This window comes from Gouania willdenowi, chromosome 15 (genome assembly GCF_900634775.1).
Source record: "Gouania willdenowi chromosome 15, fGouWil2.1, whole genome shotgun sequence".
Classification (NCBI taxonomy): Eukaryota; Metazoa; Chordata; class Actinopteri; order Blenniiformes; family Gobiesocidae; genus Gouania; species Gouania willdenowi.
In genome coordinates, this window is record NC_041058.1 from 19211152 (window position 1) to 19230936 (window position 19785).

A 19785-nucleotide genomic window follows, 5' to 3' on the forward strand; every position below is an offset into this window, starting at 1 on the left:
AGTACTCATAATCTAATGTGTTATTTTTTGGTTGTGGGCCATAGCTCATGTGAGTGTAATTTATGTATTTCAAAAACAGGATATAGTTGTTTTAATGCAGGAATTCTATGGATAAGTAGTGTTTTGGAAACCCAATACTTCTGGGTCAAGTTTCTTTGTTAATTCAGAACTGCATGGTTCAAGATGCAATAAAGTGGAAAACTGTCCGGGCTTACCGCCACCTTATGTCCGTCAACCAGGTTTGGAACTAGCTCTCTAGAATGGATAAAGATTTCTAAAATCAAATATTTTTGGGGGGACTTTGCTCTGGAGTAGTTCTAGCAGCGTGTGGTCAGATCCATTTGCTTCAGTATTGTAAAACAATCTTCACAGATAAAGTGTTATTCTTCACAACACAATTAAAGGTACTGCTCTGTGAAAACTAGACACCCAATGCTGCTTTTACAAACAGAAAGCAGTGGACTCAAGCAATGAGTAAAAGACATTGTTTCCTAAGTGCAAACAACAGAACCTCTGGTCGGTAGTTTCAAGGGATTATGTAGTTCTCTCTGAGCCTGCTTGGTAGGTTCATGAAACTGGTAGGATTTCTCAACAGCTGATGATGACATTGGGAAATGTTTAATGCATAGATATTTAGTGGTTTAGGAGCTATTCTTGGAGATCCTTCTGTTTTTAAGATGCAATGTGTCATAAGTTGTGTTATTATATGAGCAAAGCATGATTGTATTTTGTGGGCAGAATATTTATTCTTTTCGAGATGACTCTTAGGCTGCTTACACACTGGTATGGTCCCGGACACAGGCTAAATAGGCGGAGAATAGCTGATAATTTTATAAGATTTAAGATATGAGATGAGTCCAGAGGTCGATGAGTGCCTTCAACCTCCTCATTGCTCCAAGTTTGACTGTGCGCCATTTCCAACTTTCAATGAACATTCTCCTGCCCATCCACAATGCTGTGTGTTCTATGTCACCTCTGATACTTCCTGTATTTGGTCAGAGCCGAGAGCATTTGTTTTCACGCCGCACCCGAATCGCTTTAGACCTCGATTGGAAACGCCCCAAGTTTGGCCAAAACAAACGCTCTAGAACTTTGTTTGTGTTCACATCGGCCCAAATGAGATGGACTTTCGGGACAAACAAATCATGGAGTATTTTAACTGCTCTTAGTTGACCTTTTTTTAATAGCTATTGTAATATTGAGCAAATGCATTCATGAAAATCATCTAAAATAATACCCATATAGTTATAACAAGTTCTATTCTTGTATACCTGTGGTTAAGTAACTTGAGGTTGAAGACTCTAAACAGATTGTGATTGCCAGGATTTATAGTATAACTATTATTGTTTCGTTTTTGTTTCATTGGCTTTCCCTAGTTAGACATCATTAGTGGCTATTATACTTCCTAAAATTGAGTCAAACTTGTTTAATATGAGTTTACTTTTGTTATTAATTTTATATTTTTATGCTTTGGATTAGGGAAGGAAATATTATGCTGAAATCACTCAAGAATCCATGGCATGAGATTTTGAGCAAGAGTTGACATATCTGTCCATTTGCTACACTATACGCTAGACTTTCAGCCTCGCGTTGTTAGGGAAAAATATTGTGGAAATGTGTAATATTGTTCCAAAAAATGTCAGTGAGGGTTTAGCTACTTATCATGTATACAGATATTTCCCTTTCAGGAGGTGAATTCAGTATTTTCAGACAGGTGAAGGCCTGACAGATTTATACTACTAATAAACGACAGAACAATCTATTAAATTAGTTTCTCATTTTTAAAAAAATAATTATTCATTATAGCTAATGAGCTAAGTCTTGAAATCCTAAACAAACACCATATTTAATTTTTTTTTTTATTATTTTAAAACTCCCAAACTGTATTGTAATTAAAAATATATATGTACATATATATATATATATATATATATATATATATATATAGAGAGAGAGAGAGAGAGAGAGAGAGAGAGATTGGTGAGGACTAATCATTTGGCGACCAAAAGAAAATTGGTCCCTAACCCTAGTTATGTCCTGACTTAGCCTTTCAGATGCTGAGCATTCTCTGTTTGGTCCTAGGGTGTGGTCGGTCTCTGTGAGGAAAAAAACTGTTTTGGTCTGCGTTCATAAAAATGTGGATCAGTTGCAGAAACCCTCAAAATGCCTCAGTATTAACAATAAACTACTTTTGAGTTTGCATATTCCACTATATGTTTAACAGTGGAGCGAGTGAGAGAGCTTTGTGCTTTTTGCACAGTCACTGCCATTGTCCGACCTACAGAGCCGTGGCCAGCCCAGCCCCTCAGCTCCATGTCGTCAGCCCACTCATCACATTCAAACAGCCAAGCATGGATGCACACGCCCAGACACACACACTCGCATAAAGACAAAGACCAAGCTGCCTCTGTGGACAATATGCTTCTGTATAAAGTAACTCATATGTATGTAGGATTGTTCCAGTATTGATGAATGAGACCAAAAAATTGTATTATTATTATTATTATATAATTTATGTTCTTAATTCTTGTTTGAAATAAATAGAATACGCAGTAGATTCAGAAACAGAAAAAAAATTATTAATCCAGAGTGGTAATTAGAAAGGCATTGAGTGGCATATATACATATATATATATATATATATAAAAAAACCTAATAATTATACACACACACTGGGAGGTTGTACGGTAAACTGACTGATAAGGTGTCAAATGCTTATGTATAAGTTGAAAAAATAAAAAAATACAAATATAATGAAGAAAAAAAAAAAATATATATATATATAGTATATTATGTAAACAGTAGAAACAATAAACATACAGTGGATGTGATTTTAAGTAATTTTATAAAGGCTGCTGGGAAACTTCAAAAGCTTTAAGGTCAGGATATTTATTTTTCTTTTTTTAGCAACATGCTGGCAAAACGTGTTTTTGATGGCTTGTTTTTTATTCTTTATCTTATCAAACTACTAATCTACAACTCATGCAAAAGAAAAGATATCTTATAAAAAGAGAGAGTACTTTATTCTACAATTCCCCAAAATGTAACTAGTATGTTCCATTATCTTAAATCCATGATTGCATTTAATATTTATGGTCTAATAAATATTTATTGTAACGTAATAAAGTAATGTTCAGATCTTTAATAGGGGTTTAAAGCAAAAAAAAAAAAAAAAGGCTTTTCAGTGGTTATGTGTGATTGTGATGCTCAATGTTGTATTTATATGTTGTCATGGTGATGGGGAAGAACAGCATGATTGAATTCCTCCTCTCATATGAGATCATCTTTTGAGTCTCTCTCTCACACACTGTGTGTGCGTGCGTGTCCATCCCTCCCCTGACTCATGCTCTTTTCCTCTCCCAGTCCAGCAGCTCCACCCTTCTCTCTCATACATAGCACAGTGGCTGAAAAACATTCTGATATGACCAATGGAAAACACATTTGCTTTCCCTATTTTGAAAAGAGTTGCTCTGGTTGCTTACATATCTACACTAGCGGACAAAAGTCTTGGAACACCACACTTTTTACAGTTTTTTACAGATAATGAATCAGTTTATTGTGTCATTGCACTCTGAAATGAAAGCAATTTGAGTTGAAAAAGAAATCATGGAATCCATGAACAATACTGTTCAGCTGGTGCTCATGAGGGTCTGGTACCACAGTGTGTTCCAACTTCCAACACTGCTTTTATGCAGACAGAGGGGGTTGTTTGTAACCAAGATAGGTTGGAACACCTGAAGGAATTAGTAGCACCAGCTTTTAAGGCTGATTCAACCTTCATTGTTGCAGAACAGCCATAAATTGTTAACCCACTTTGTGTTCCCTGAAAAAGACCTATTTGTATAATTCTGAAATGTACATTATGTTTCAGTTTTGGGTTTGGGTTCAGTTTTTTTTTTTTTTACCTCTGGCTGTTCAGTACTTACGTTTGTACCATTTCAAACTATTCATTGGACTGGCATTACTTGAATTGCAATAAATAACTGGAAAAATTAGGGTGTTCTAATTAAAATCTTTGAGTGGTAGTGTATATGTAAATTAAGAAAAAACCCTTTATCATTTGGCAAAAATGTATATTATACAACCTGATGAGATTGTAGTATAAGTTTTCCATCTTTGAAATGTTTACTGATGAAATTGTAGAGTAATGATGATGAAAGTAAAAAGAGACGGGATAATAGAACTAAAATGTAACGTATGAATATATTTCCCTTTAGACTGGTTTAAAAATGACTTTCGACCCAAAGTGTAGAGTGCAAAATCCATCAACAAAGCAGAGGAGTATTTGACAAACTTATTGGAAATACTGAGAAGCATAAATCCCAAAAGCCTTTATTTTGTGACATAATCATTACATAAATCTCTGCCACTAAAGAGCTTTGGGTCAATACTGCTCAGAAACATTGTGTGTTTGTTTTTTATTTTTTACTTTTAGATTTTTGCTATGCTAAACAAATACTGTAGATTTTTCATCATTTTTTATGTAAATAAGTGTTGTTAACCTGGAGACATCTTTAGCTCCATTCATAAAGGAGACATGCTGAGCAGTTAGTGTGTGTGTGTTCTTTTTAGTCCCAGATGAGTGTACTTATGCCTCATTAGCTCCACTCAGATGCTAGGCTTTGTAGAGTGCCTCCCTGAGTACCGTAGTTCTCTGTGAGCACTGAGCACATCGTCTTAGTCACCCATAGACAAAGGACAAACAATCTTACATCCAGTTAATCACCAACTAATAAAATGCAATCTTTGTATTTTTAGGCCGGACTACGGGACTCAAGATGCCACTCACTTTGTTCTTCTTCTTGTTCTTCTTGTTGTGTACACTAGTTAAAATTGCTACTCCTCTGTTATTTGTGAACGGATCGGGCTGAAATTTGGTTGGTATAATCTATGGATGTGTACGTATCAACGCTCGGAGCCCAAGCGTCTTCACCCCCCAAAAAGTCGATTTCTCATTTATTTGCGAGTCATATGTTGGGGGTACGGAATCATTGGCTCATACCAATACTGTATATAAATGGGGCCCATTACCCCGTACATTTTTCAAATTACTATTCCTGCGTTAGTTCTCGTTAGATCGGAAAGCAGAATGAATATATATGATGAGACACTCAGAGCCCTTTTTCGAAATGGGGTAAGGGGCCCGGAGGCCCGCCCCCTATTTGCGGGAATTCCCAAATTTATGGGAACTTAGTCGTGTGATATATAGTTTCAAAGGTAATTCAACGTAGATTATGATTATGCCTCACACAATTTTTTGGCAATTTCATCAAAGTTGTTTTCTAATTTATTTGTGAGTCAAATATTGCGACAGTTGATGGTACCGAATCATTGACACATACCAAAATATGAATTACTCCGTATGTGCCACGGGGGCGCCAGGCGGCCCTCGGGGGCCCCATTCTTGAAATAACTACTCCTCCGTTAATGCTCATTGAATTTACGTTTTTGAAGGGGGGAGGGTAATTTTTAAATGTAGCGGAACACAGTTGTGTGATATATTGTTTTAAAGACAATTCAACGTAGATTATGATTTTACGCCTCACAATTTAATTTGTTTTACAATTCTGCAGGGAGAAGTTCCGTGGGCCCGGCCGTAGTTCATCAGAACTTGTTTTTGTTTTACTTCAGATGTTTGGTTTGTCATTAGAGTCTTTTTTGTTTTCCTTTTGCTTTCTTCTGTGCTTTAGTGGTCTGTCGAAACAGTCTTAGACTGACTGGAAGGGCTGCTTTGAAAGCTTGGCAACCAGTTTCGGCCACTGAGTAGTTCCAGCCACATACCTCCTACGCTGCCCTGCCCTTCTGAGTTCACTGACTGAAGTCTTCTTAGTTCTTACATACAAAGAATGACAGCAATGCACCTTCAACTGTCTCTCTCTTGTCATCACGCCAGTGTTTTAATTAGCACCTACACACAAGCCATGTTCAGAGCATATTGAAACACAATAGATGTTGTCACTGATAATTAACTGTCATTCTAAAGAAAGGATCATTTGATTTCTTTATAATATTCTTACTTATGTCTTTGTTGCAAAGTGTTCCAACAGCCTGAGAATATGTCAACAATTCTATCACTATTGTAACATCAAAACATGAATCTTCACTTATAAGAAAATAAAGCCGAGGGGTGTGTAAGTTGCAAAACATCTGGATCATTGGTCCATTATGTAGACTTACAGCTCAAAGTGTGTTTATAAGAAACCACAAATACATGCTTTGTTGCCAGTAGACTGTTGCTATTAAACCTATCATGAGCTTTGAATGATCCAACAATTTATAGTAGCATTTGTCTAGTGTTTTTACATTCAACCTCTTTTTGCACAAAAGTTGAATCTCAGTTTTCTACACCTTTTTTGTTCTATCCAGGATTATCCCATGAGTGGGTGTGCAGGTGTGCATACACTACCATTAATAAAAACTAATACACACTAAATCAAACGTTGTAACACACAGTTGTTCGCCTTTGATTTTGGGATTGCTAGAAGTCAACAATGGGAGTCGGCTCCTGATTGGAAGCTTGTTTCCTGTCTGTGTCATTGGAAGGGGAGTGGGGCGAAGCTTAGAATGTGAGAGAGCAGTTCATCCATCAGGGATATTAACTGGATCTTTGGCCTCATTGTGATTGAATTAAAAATATTGCACTACATGTAGTGTAGATGATGTATGCAGATATGTGAGAAAAATAATGAGAACATTTGTGGACCTTTTAAATTTTACAATTTATAATTGTAATGCTCTGTTTATATTAAGAAGGAAAATTAAATCTCATCAATAATAAATATTTGAGACATATCTTTTTTAAAATACATATATATTTATTTATTTATTGATAATTTACTAATAATGGAGAGTAAAAATGATGAAGTCCTGTAGGATACTAGAATTTTGTGATTTAAAATTGTAACTGTTGTAAGTTAATTAAAATCTGTCATTTCATATTGTGTTAAGTAATGTGTACAGTCGTTTCATTAAAAAGCTTCATATTCCATGAGGCACAACAAACATTTAATTGTCCTTCTTCTATTCATTTTCAGTTTCAGTTAATGTAAAGTGTCTCTTTACCCCTTCTGTACCTCCTATGAAGTGTGTTGCGTTAATTGTTGAGTTGTTTTTTCCCCCCCTGTAAATGGCTGATATCTGACTTTAGATTGTTTTCTAGAATGTGTTCTTTTATAAGCATTTATTTACCTTGTCAGGATTGTTTTTCAAATATTTGCTAAGGCTTTTGGTTCATTTTAAATGTAACTTTGCACAACAAAAATCTCTGCTGCTGCTTCACTCACAGTGAATAGCCTTCAGCTCTAAACAAACGATGACACAAGCCTTTGTGTACTCGAACGATTGTGACACTAGAGGTAAAACGAAAGAATCCGTTGCACAGGGTCGTCTGAGCTTCTTTTTAGTTTAGGCTTTTTGTCATTTCTTTTAGATTTATTTTTCATTTAAGGTCAATAGGATTACATTGGCTGGGATTTTGATTGCTTGGACTTTCTGACAGTGTTCAGACTACAGGGGTATTTTATTTTAGGCATAGTGACATAACAAGTCATGGAAGGGTGTTACTAGCTTTCCTGTACCAGATGTTCTCATGTAAACCACTCTAGTTAGAAGAAACATAGTGAAAAATATAGTTTGCTGCATTTTAATAGTAGTTTTTTTGTATTTTTTTTTAAACTTCTGACATCTTCTCATAGTGATTTCATTTGCATTTTAAACTGCAACATATTTCATGCCATCATTTAGACTTTTGGCCGCTTACTGGTCAGGAATTGGTTTTGTTGTCAGTGTCAAGAGAAAAAGGGCTGTCACCTGAATGGCACACATTATTCGTCCTCCAGTTGTAGGGGCAGCAGCATGGTTTAGGGTTGAAGCTATTTATAACCATGCACATGTGCTTTGCTGAGGTCTACAAATAAGTGTGTCAGGCAGTCTGTGCTGGAGTCCTGGCTTGTTGCATTTTAAACTTTTTCAGTCCGTCTACGCTACCACAAAATCGTAGACCTATCACCTAGTTTCCTACAATGCTGTCTCTAACCTGTAATCATTGGAGTTTATGTGTCTACAGCTGGGAGCGACAACAATACACAAAAGTGTGAATGACACCGTAATTACTACTGGTTTAAACTTCCTTTCTTGGTGCAGGTTAGCATTGCTGAAAAAGTTTGGATGACTACAGTTTTGAGACGACGCCAAAGTCTGAACATGAACCTATTAAAGTCAGAGGTCACACACTGGTGGGAAGAACATTTAACGTTGTTCTCAGAGTATTCGACGAACTTGAACTTTCACTCAGTTTAATACAGAGAATGGTGACACTGGAGGTTGTTATTTCTGTTACCTCAGTGGATATTTACTTTACACAAACCTTAAGAGCAAAATAAAGTCGAACCTGAAATAATCAGAGATGTAAAGAGTACTGATACTCAATTAGAAGTACTGCTACTTGATTGAAATTGTACTCAAGTACAAGTGTTGGTAAGTTGTAAATAAAATACTCAAGTACAAATAAAAGGTAGCTTAATTAAATAGTACTCAAAGTAAAAGTTACTACGTTTGTTTTTGGTAATACATTTGGCCAGGTTCCCCTTGGATACAGTAAATATCTCATGAATAAATAATAATAAAATTCATTTTCCACAAAGACATCTGTATAAAATAAAAGGGTTGTCAAAATGTACAATTCTTTTTTTAAAATTTTTTTAAAATAAAATAACACCAATTAATTCAAATCAAAATAAAAACAATCCTCAGGATAAAGTATGGCTAAATTAATGAACTCTTAAACTGAGAAAATAACTGGCAATCAATACTGTTTTGATTTTTTTTATAATTTGACAATGTCCGTTGATCATTTTAAAACAAAAAAATTATAATTTACTAAGTAACGGTTGGGTGTAGAAATGTAACAAATTACTTTACTTCTTTTAAAACGTACTTAAGTACAAGTACAGCTATCAATTTCGAAATTTAGAAAGTACCCATAAAAGCAACTCAATTACAGTAATGTGAGTACTTGCTATCCGTTACTTAATACATGTGCCTGTAATTCTTAAACTAAATCAAAGCAAGTACAGTTCCACCATTGTACCAGAGAAATACAGGCGACTGGACACAGCCCAAAAACAGCAAACCAGCCTCATTAGTTACTCATTAATATCACATTGTGGCAGTCCAAAGCTGGGAAAAACATAATGGTTGTGTGTGAAAGCACATCTATTATAAAACATTTGCCCAAACAAAAATACAAGTAAAAACTATGCCTGCCACACCGGATCAGTCTCAGCCTTTATTAACAATGACTGCATCCGGTGTTGTTTGCCAACAGGGCAGTAATGGAAGCTCTGGAACTATTAGTGGGAAAGGGAGAGGAGGGAGGCAGCAGGAGTGAAGGAAGAGGAAAGACAAAAATGTAGAAGTAAGGGTAGTGATTCCTCATATTTTGAGACATGGGGGTGATAGGCTGGTAAAGAGAAGTGTTGTGAAGTTGATGGAAGTGTCAGGGAATAGGAACATGACTTTAAAGTTTGAACTTGAAGGTCAAATTTTCTGGTTTGTCATCAACGAACGTCTCCCCCCGGTTGGATGTTTGTTAGAAGTCAAAGAGGAAAAGGTGGAATTTGGGCCGAGACGTGAAATAAGGCAAGCAATTAGTGATAGGCAGTGGGTATCCGTACGGTTGCCGTATCAGTATACCGATATCAATATGCCGTATCAATATACCGACATTCTATCTGTACGCAGCGCCCCTATTTGGCCAGTTTAGGTCATGTCATCGGTCAGTCATTGGTCAGTTTAGGTTGCGTGACTAAGACTAAACTTTACCCTAAACCTAACACTAACTATAACCCTAACCGCCCCCTCAGCCCTCAAACTCCTGGTGAGCGCTTTTAGACTAATCGGTTGTATTAAACATTGAATAACACAAGGTGATTAGGATGGATTCCAGGCTAGCAGATAACAAGAGTTATTGGAGAAAAACCACAGGAAACGTTCAGCACAGTTAAGTGAGAAGAAAAGTGAGAGCGGTTAGTTTGTCAGAGAGACTCAGCTGGACAACGTGTGCTGCACAGCGCGTGCTGCACATTATGGTAAAAAAGGATGGAGATGAAAATAGTGAGTTGACAGAGTGCTAAGGAGCTGATAAATGAGAAGCATTAGAGGATGAAAAGGAGATGCTTGGTTGAATGAAGCACTGCTGGCTTTGGTATTTTGGAGCTGTCACACAACACTAAGTTCACTAACTCAGCGTTCTCAGAAGGAAGTCTGAGCATGTTGGCATTTGGGCAGTTTTCACACTGCAAATATTGACTAACTTCTAGTTATGTAAACATATCAAACAATGGCGGCTTGCTGGTGTAATTCTTGCACTTTTACGGATCTTAAGCCACTCTTTTGTCTTTGCGTCCGTCAGATTCAGTGGCATTCTTTAATTATTTTCATCTGACCAGCATTTGAACCTGCCATGAGAGTAAAGACGAGTGTTCAGTTCACCTTTATGGGTGATGTAGGAATGTGTGAGAATGATGTGAACTGTTTTAACCTGGCTTACTCTGGAATCAGAGCTGGATAAAGGTTGGTAAAACACAAGTTAAGTTCAAATAGATGAAAAGTACACCCTTTTCTTTTTCAGAGAGTAGTTTGCAAGTAGTACGTTAGCTAGTACATAAAGAAGAAGACAGATGTAGGGAAACTATGGGTTTATTTAGCACTTAACAGCAGCCTGTAAATATTACACAAAACAAAACCTTAAAAACAGCAATGCAAACACAAGTATATTAGAAGTTTAATAGACCTACAGTTTCAAAAGAAATCAAAATAATATATATAGAGAAAAAAAAATCCCAATAAACAAGTTCCTTACAAACACAAATGAAATTGAATACATCAACAATAGATTGCGCTTCAGTAATAGCATTTACACAATTAAAAAAATCTACTATAACTCAAAGAGCTCATGAGCTGATATTTTATGGCATATATTTGTGCATGTTGGTCACTCTGTTAGTGTTATTATATGCAATTCATTGTTTTCCTCTCACTTAATCATATTCCTGCCTTTTCTTGAATGACACAGTATAAAGGTTGGTAAAGCCTCATTCTAACCTTGCACTAGTTGATCATAATGTTTGGCAAAGTTAGTTTGAAAGCTTCTGATCTGATTATTTTATTTAAACCTTGAATTACTGAACTACTGCAAAAAACAATAAACACTGTATGCATGGAGGACTATGTAAGACCTTTAGCTGTATATCTCTGTCACTGTGTCTGCATTCTTCATGTGTACCACAATGAGAGTGGTTAAGAAGAGAGGACAGGTGACCACGTCCTTTTAAAGCCAAAAGTTCGGCCATTTATTGACTGTGAAATGTTCCACTCAGCAGTTTGCTCTTTTTATTCACTCACTGGTCTTTGCTGGACTTTTAAATGATTAGCAGAATAATTAAATATGCAGTTTGACAAATGGATTAATAGACACAGGGCTGTGAATGTGAGAAATAATTTTATAATAAGATAATAAGCATTAAAACTGATACTCATGTGTCAAACTCAAGGACCGGGGGACAAATCCGACCCTTTAGAGCATCCAATTCGGCCTGCAGGAGAAAGTAAAAATGATAGCGATAATGTGAATTATTGTGTAAATTACCAAATAATCCAGTTGTAGATATTTCAAAATTCCCTTATTTAATGAAACTCTGCAATATTTTTCGGGCTTGCAGTTTTTCTTTGTTTATATCACGATTGCAGTCATTTTTAATTGCAAATTGTGGGAAGAACTCTCCACTTTTCCACAAATCTTGCCAAAAACAAGAATTTTTGAAGTGAAGTAAAAACTAAATATGTTCTTTTTTCCCTCCTAAAGTCTTGAGATTAAACTGGTCCATATTTGACCCCTGAACGAGTTTGTTATCCCTGCTTTAAATCATTCTACTTAATCAATTGTTCTTTTGAGATAAATGTGTGTAAGAATACATTTGATTTGATTAATTTGAATTTTTTTTATTTTGTTTTTTTAATACCTACCTTTTTTTTTTTTGCTTTCCATTAAAAAAAAGTCATGGATTTGCAATGTTGTAAAGTTCACAGCAAATGTCTTTTGTGCATAAACTATAAAAAGTATGAATTCCATGTTTCCTTCTCATCAGTCCTCCAGAGGGCACCATGCAGTCAGACACGTTGATGTTTTTAGTGAAACTTAGGTGGAGATGTTGCTGTGGTTTTCTTATAAAACATTCTGTCTTGCCTCAGACTGCAGTTTGTGGTTTTACTATTTTTAATCCTCTTGATATTATGACGACAGAAATGTGATTGTCACCCCACCTCATTAATAATAATATAATATATATAATAATAATAATATAATATATATAATCATAATAATATACACGTTCAGCTCCTAAATGTTGTTTTACAATGAGCTTTTAGGGAGAGGGTTGTATATTTTGCACTATAGTTTAGGCTTATTAACTACAGCATATTAGCAGCTCTGCCTTTATATCTCTAATTTAGCTTGGTCAGAGCTATTACATCATGATCCTCATTAGCAGCATTCCAGCCACAATATTAGGAAACATTTGGAATGGCATGTGTTTTAATAGTCCTCTTCTTTCTTGCATTTTAGGCTTTTTTTGGTGTGGACTATCATGCATGAGACGAGCATACTTTTCATTTGTTTGATGGTTTTACTCAAGGACTATTTTTAGATGAGCTAAATGTATGAATCAGCTGGGAATACATTCTCAGGGCTCTTGTGCCCTTGTTATCCTTGAAACACACGTCTTAGACTTCATGAATATTCCCAAGCTTTATTTTCTTAAAAAGGTCATGCTGGCTTTCTTCAATTCAAATTTATTGATCTATTATGGTTAACATTTAGTTAACGCTGGTTGGTCCTCTGACTTTCTGACTGATATGATGAAATAATAACATATACTTTATGAAATAAAGAATGCAAGAAAGTGGTACTGCATCAAAGCAAAGTGATGAATATTTATATTTGGGCCAGTTATTTCACCCTAAAAAGGTACCAATTCTCCATGACCCTTATTTGATTTAAGAAAACATACAAACACTGCAGTGCAATTTTTGAGTAGTTTTTTTTATTTGGTATAAACATTGTGGTGAGTATCAGACTGCACCAAAAAAAGCTTTCCACCATGCATCATTTGGTTGGAACAGGTCTGCATTTGAAAACCTATTTGTTATAATCAAAGTGATAGGACTGTCTCTGGAGGTGATGGTACGATGCACTTCATCTGCAAGTTGAATGAATGTTTTCTATTCATTCTCATTGGAAACATCCTAGAAAACTTTGCAAGGAATTTTCCTTTTGTAGTAACAACACACTGTGTCATTATGATTTTTTTAGGCTGCAGTCTGTAAAAACCACATAGAAACTAAAAGTTGCAAGAAGTCATGGAAAACCTGACGGGACTCGTTCTGGGTGCTTGGTGAGAGAGAAAGTCACGGTTGCCCTAGAGGCTGGTAGGCTGGTAGGCAGGTAGGCAGGCAGGCAGGCAGGGAAAAAGAAGTGGGAGATTGTAGCGACTTCAGTCACTTATCCACACGGCCTTCATCATGAACAACGATCTGCTGAGTAGCCCTCAGGAGGCAGTGTGGAGGACTGAGTGCCTGCTGAGGACTGGGAGGGAGCTTAGGGCGCACCTGGTAACCCTGATGTGCTGCATGGGTCAGTGTTGTAGTTCTGTTTCTTGTTATATAGCTGAAAGTGGCTCAGGTCTGTGTTTTCAGTCTGTTTTGAGCCAGTAAATTCTTTAGAATCATCTAATGTGCACGTGGATGAAGGTTAAAACAGACTGGAGGTTCTCTGAGTTTTTGGTTTTGCTATTAGAGTTAATGACAGGTTTAGAGTTAAAGATAAACCCACAATCTTGACTGTTACGTTATAATAAATGCAACCATGCTTCTGCTGGTTTTTGTTGAATAGACATGGATTCACGTCTCTGGCTTGTTTCCCATTTGGTTCAAGGGATTCTTTTGACAATGAAAGATAAAATAAAATAGTACAGTAATTTTTTTTTCGAAGAAAAAAAATAATAATATTTTTCAGTCATTTGTCTACAATCTCATTTTGTCAAATAAATCATGAGAGAATCGTATCGCTAACCCAGTATCGTGAATCAAATCGTATCGGGAGTTGAGTGAATCGTTACATCCCTAATTTTCAACATCACCATTGCTCCAGAAAATGTAAACAATTTTCCACAAAGTGTTGGACTTTTATTCCACAAAGTGTTGCTTTGGGTTTATTTTAGGCTGCTGGCAGTAGTAAGTAATTCTTAAAAAGTCATGATGTGGTTGAAAGCTTGGAAATCTTTCTTTTTGAGCAGGAGGGGTTCTTTATTTATATTCTCTAATGTTTAGTCGAAGTAATACATCAAAACTTAAGATGTTTTCAAGCATGCAAAGAATAAATTAATATAAGAAAACAACACTGTAAAACAACAACAAAGAAATAAAAACTAAATGTGCAAGGTTTTTATAGGCTTCACATTTAGTCTCCTTTTTTAATCTAAAATGAAAAAAGTTTCTCTTGTGGGGAAATTAATGGATAATAGAGGTGAGTATTGCATGGCATCTGGCGATACGATTAATATCACGATACATAGGTTGCGATACGATGCAATATATCCCGATATTAAAGTATAAGGCAATTATTGCAAAATGTTTTCATATATATATGACTTAAGTAACAACTAATCTGTAAATGTGTACACCTTCATAAGAACATTATGTATGAAATATATTTTATTGGCGTATTTTACACACAAAACATTGGCTTTAACATGCCATGTGTCAACAGCTTAAAATAAAAAAACAACATACAATCTGCCTGTGGCTTTTAAACCAACTTGGACTTTAGTGCAACATGAGTTTAGTGCAACTTAACTGAGGTATATGCCTGGAATAACAAATACATGAAGAAAGTTAGTACTTTCTTTTTAGATTTTATTAAAAAACACAAATGGTCAACATGCCCAGGTTTCAGTGCACTTCTTTGTGCAGTTACAAAGTCTCCTGCAGTGGAAAAGACTTTCCTAGTTAAATAAAGGTTAAAAAAAAGAAAATTAATTATGTAAAAAAAAAGAAAAAATCTATATGGATGCATTTTTAATCGATCCGAGAATCACGCGGTTATATCGCGTTATATTGCCAAATCAATTTTTGTCAACACCCCTAATGGATACCATATTTAATTTAGTTTGAATAAATTAATGTTAATGTTTTTCAAAGTAAATACGCTTAGTTGTAAGTAAAATAGTCAAAACAAAAAGTAATAATAGTTTATAACAGTTTCTTTGCAAAATTTTGTGGAATTCTGTGATTGTGAAACATGTGGTTTATGCTGCTTATTGTTCAAATTCTACGGACAAAACGGTTATCAGCACAGTGAATGTATCTGTCTGTGTCAATGTGTTTCTGTGCACCGATATGCATATTGTAATGTGACTTGCATGTTTGTTTTTTAAGTAAAGCACTCTTTTTTTTTTGTTGTTGTTCTGTTTCAGATGAAAGAGACAGGGTACAGAAGAAAACCTTTACAAAATGGATAAACCAGCATCTGTTAAAGGTAAAAGCCTGTTTGTGATTGCTGAATCTCTGCTTTCCTTTTTAAACTAATTAATATACTGCATTATTATAACTCAATTTATAAACATGGCTTAGTGCAAATAAGCTATTTTCTTATGATTGCAATGACAAAATCCACCATATTAGTACAAGTCGTGACATAATTATCTAAATCGTTTTCTTGCAACATGAACATCAGTGATTGGGTGGGTGTCACCACCCATCACGATTAGTCCCGACATGTTAACATTCCTCTGCAGTTATTATCAAAGCTTGTTTAAAGTCATTCACTATGACATGTGGTGCTGCTCTGTTGCAGAAACAGGTTGTCTATTTTTGCCTCAGGAATTTACACCCCTCAAACTCAGTTTGGCTTTGTTTGTTTGTGCAGTTTAATAAAACACCTGAGCAGATAGTCAAGCTTCTGCGTGACTTCAATAAATGAACTGGCTTGTTTAAAAGAGAATTTTCCCAATTTGTATTTATATTTCTAATGTTTCTAAAGCACAGAGACTCTTCTCTCATGATGATGATTCAAACAAGTTCAGGGATGCCCAATCCTGGTCCTCAAGGGCCCCTATCCAGCACGTTTTAGATGTTTCCCTCCTCCAACACACCTTGATCTGATTGAAATGATCAGGATTGTTATCAGGCTTCTTAATGATTAGTTGATCATTTGAATCAGGTGTGTTGGAAGAGGAAAACATCTAAAACTGGTCTACGGCAAAACAGAATCGGCTAAGTATTGGGCCATTTTTCTCAATTGCCAATAAGTTGAGATTCACTATTATCGTCTAGGATCCAATGCAGCCCATCTTAACAAGTATATTTCTGTTTCATAATTTACTGGTATTTGTATGTCTTAACTTAGCATACAGGAATCAGGCCGCTTTCTGATAATTACCATCAATTCATAGGAGTGCTCTCTTTTTTTGTGTATTACTGCTGACATGCTAAGCAAACCGTGCGTCCGTGTCAGTGAGTGTTGTTCTAGGCACATGCTCACATGCAGCTTCAGAGCTTTCAATTGTGTCTTTCTTATCCATTTACACGTATGATATACACCGCAACTAACACCAGAGCGCTACTGTTTACCTTCCTATTTACAAGTGCAACGTTGAAAAGGGTCCAGTATGAAATGCGGCGCAGCGTAGCGTTCCTAAATTTGTATAATAAAAAAACACTAGTATGGTATATTAAAAATGTATATCATAACAAAAATATATACCGGTATTTGGTATGAACCGGTATACCGCCGAGCCCTACGATCACATCAATTTACTTCTCACACACCAAGGCTGTAAAATAGTATTGACTATAAATATTATCCCTTATAATAAATTATTTGGGGTCTCCCAAGGCTTTTACTACTTTGACATTTTACTACTACCTCATGTAAAATTTCTACATCTAATTTGTCATAATCTCTGCTGCACTAAAACATGTCAGGTACAATAAAGCATGAGAGAAGAGAAGCGTTTAATAAATGGTATATGGATTTTATATAGCGCTTTATCACCACACTGAAGCAGTCTCAAAGCGCTTTACATATCAGCTCATTCACCCAATCACTCTCACATTCACACACCAGTGGGACAGGACTGCCATGCAAGGCGCTAGTCGACCACTGGGAGCAACTTAGGGTTCAGTGTCTTGCCCAAGGACACTTCGACACATAGTCAGGTACTGGGATCGAACCTCCAACCTCTCGATCAGAAGACGACCCACTTCCACCTGAGCCACGGTCACCCTAATAAACAAGGAAGACATAATTCCTTGTCTTGTGCTTGTTTTGCCTGTAACACCTCAGCCTCTTTAGGTCACATCAGTTTTGACACACTCATATCTACACAGGTCAGTGAGAAGGTGGAGGTGCTGAGTCATAGTTGGGGATCTGCGTGGTTGACCCAATAACATAAGGGTGCACGTCTATTTTGGTTCCACACAGCTGTGGCTGCTATCTGGGATTACAGTGCTGAAAGCCCTGTGTGAAAGCAGGTCAGCAGGCAGCGGGCAGAGGGGTGATTTCACAGAGGCGGTATTTAGGACAGGAAGGAGAGTTGGGTTTACAGGAAGGTGACCATCTCGTGCTGATGTTGTTAAGCACTCTGTTAAGTGTCTGAATGACGTGTTGGGCTGATATCGTCCTTAACCGACACAGTGTTTCCTCCCATGTTGGCCTTAGTTTAGTTTAGTCTCACCAAACTACTTATTAGGACAGCGTACAAATGCATTAAGTTATAAAAACATAGATGTTTGTACCAGACTTTAGCTTAAAAGCTAATTTAAATATGTCATCCTTAGGGGGAGGGGTCAAAATGCAATATATACAGTACATGTTATGGACATTCTACCTGAATTGTTGTTTTATTGTTGTTATTCATAAAGTAACATACAATAAATCCACAGTTCATCAGGGCTGCATTGTGTTTTGCAGGTCTTTAATCACAACCTCACAGAAAGTAAATACAATAACAGAATCGAGCGCTCAAAGCAAATCTCTATCATAGATATTGTATGTATGGTTATTGCTGTCCACTAATGTTATCCCTTTGTCGGTCCCTTTAGGTACGAAAGCATATAAATGACCTCTATGAAGACTTAAGAGATGGACATAACCTGATCTCACTGTTGGAGGTTTTGTCTGGAGACAAATTGGTAAGTTAGTGTTTTTCTTCTTCTTTGACTTTATTTTTACCTATGAAGACAAACTTGGTGCAATTATTAACATTTTAGCCATTACCAATGAAATGAGACTTCCAATCAAAGGACAGTGTTGTTCGTCACACAAAACCAACACTTGGGCTCTTCTTTAATCCTATGGCTGATATACTGAATAATCTTCTCAGGGAATGTAGCAGAGGGTGCAGATTTTTATGTATTTTTTTATTGTCAAATTGAAAATGCATTAGAGGCAGAAGGCCACATGCTTCATTGTGTTTTTGTTCTGATTCCATGTGATCTATGCAGTGTGTTAATGTGATCCACAGTTTGATCAGCTATGCTATGCTTGTATATGTAAATATTATGAAGAGTTTCATTGCTGCAATGTGGCTCTTTGTTTTTATTCAATTCAATTTAGCTTTATTTTTTATAGCGCAAATGCTAACAAAGGTCATTTTAAAGCGCTATCAAAGTATAAAATTCTTAAGAGAAAAAGAGGAAAACCCAACAAATCCACTTGAACAAGCATCAGATATTTAGCTAAGGGGGAAAAAAAGAGACAGGCAAAAAAATGTTGATTATTTGCACTTTATTATTTAAGAGCTTTATTACTGTTCTAAAATATGTGATTGCAAATGTTGTTTTTTATTTGAAGAAGAATAGTCCAAATTTTGTATTTTGGTTGCTTTTTTTTTAACTTTTCTTTTTCTTTACCTTTTATCATGATGGGTGGAGCTGAGATTTTTTCTTTCTTCATAAGAGGGGAACAGCAGATAAAGTGCACTACCTTTAGCATAACACTATTAACAAACATGCTTGTACTGTATTTCTCAAAGCTGTTTTCTTGCTGGAAGCTTCATAAAACAGACCCAAACACCCACCAGCACTTAGTCAATCCTACTGTATGAAGACTGACCAATAGTTAGATCATTCAATTCTTACAGACAGCTGGGTTTCTCTGTTATTGTTTCTATTTCAAAAGAACACAAAGGACCAGGGAGACATCTAACTTCTGTTACTGTATGTCAAATAATGTTCTGAAGGTGGAAGGCAGCTACATGGGTTGTTGATGTTCTGCTGGAATAAATGTGGTTTACCTATATGTCTTAACCATGATGTACGGTAAATAAGGGGATGTTAGGATGATATTCTGTCATTTTATGACACTTGACTTTGAATGATCAGGTGTTATTGGTCCTAATTGATTGATCATGTGTTTTTTGATTATATAGAAAATATTTGAGCTTTTTAACCCTATATGGTATTGTTAAATGTATGTTTGAATTCATTTGGAAGTGTATGTCACTGTGGGCGCCCACTGACTTAATGCTTGCTGTCAGTCCTTCTGAATACTCTTTTATTTTGTATTAAATGTTTTAGGCTTTACACGATCAGAATTTTTGGGTCGATCAAAAAAAAAATCTATCACCGATCCAATCATATGAATTCAGGTTGTTTTATTTAGGTAACATCCAAATTCCTTAGGTAATACCTGTTACATATTCATGGTAAATCAAACGGTACCATGTT

At 36.0% G+C, this 19785-nt stretch overlaps 1 protein-coding gene across 20 annotated transcripts in view; it reads left to right on the forward strand.

Annotated features, from left to right (window-relative positions):
* Positions 1-19785, forward strand: part of dst (dystonin) — a 119692-nt gene that overhangs the window by 11307 nt on the left and 88600 nt on the right. For 19 of the 20 annotated variants that reach the window (XM_028468248.1, XM_028468254.1, XM_028468251.1 and 16 more), the window contains 2 exons: positions 15531-15592; positions 18160-18249. In XM_028468248.1, coding sequence (XP_028324049.1) covers positions 15531-15592; positions 18160-18249 — 152 coding nt within the window. Of the gene's footprint in view, positions 1-13549; positions 13691-15530; positions 15593-18159; positions 18250-19785 lie in introns of those variants that run through there. The other variant, XM_028468264.1, reaches the window with a different exon arrangement.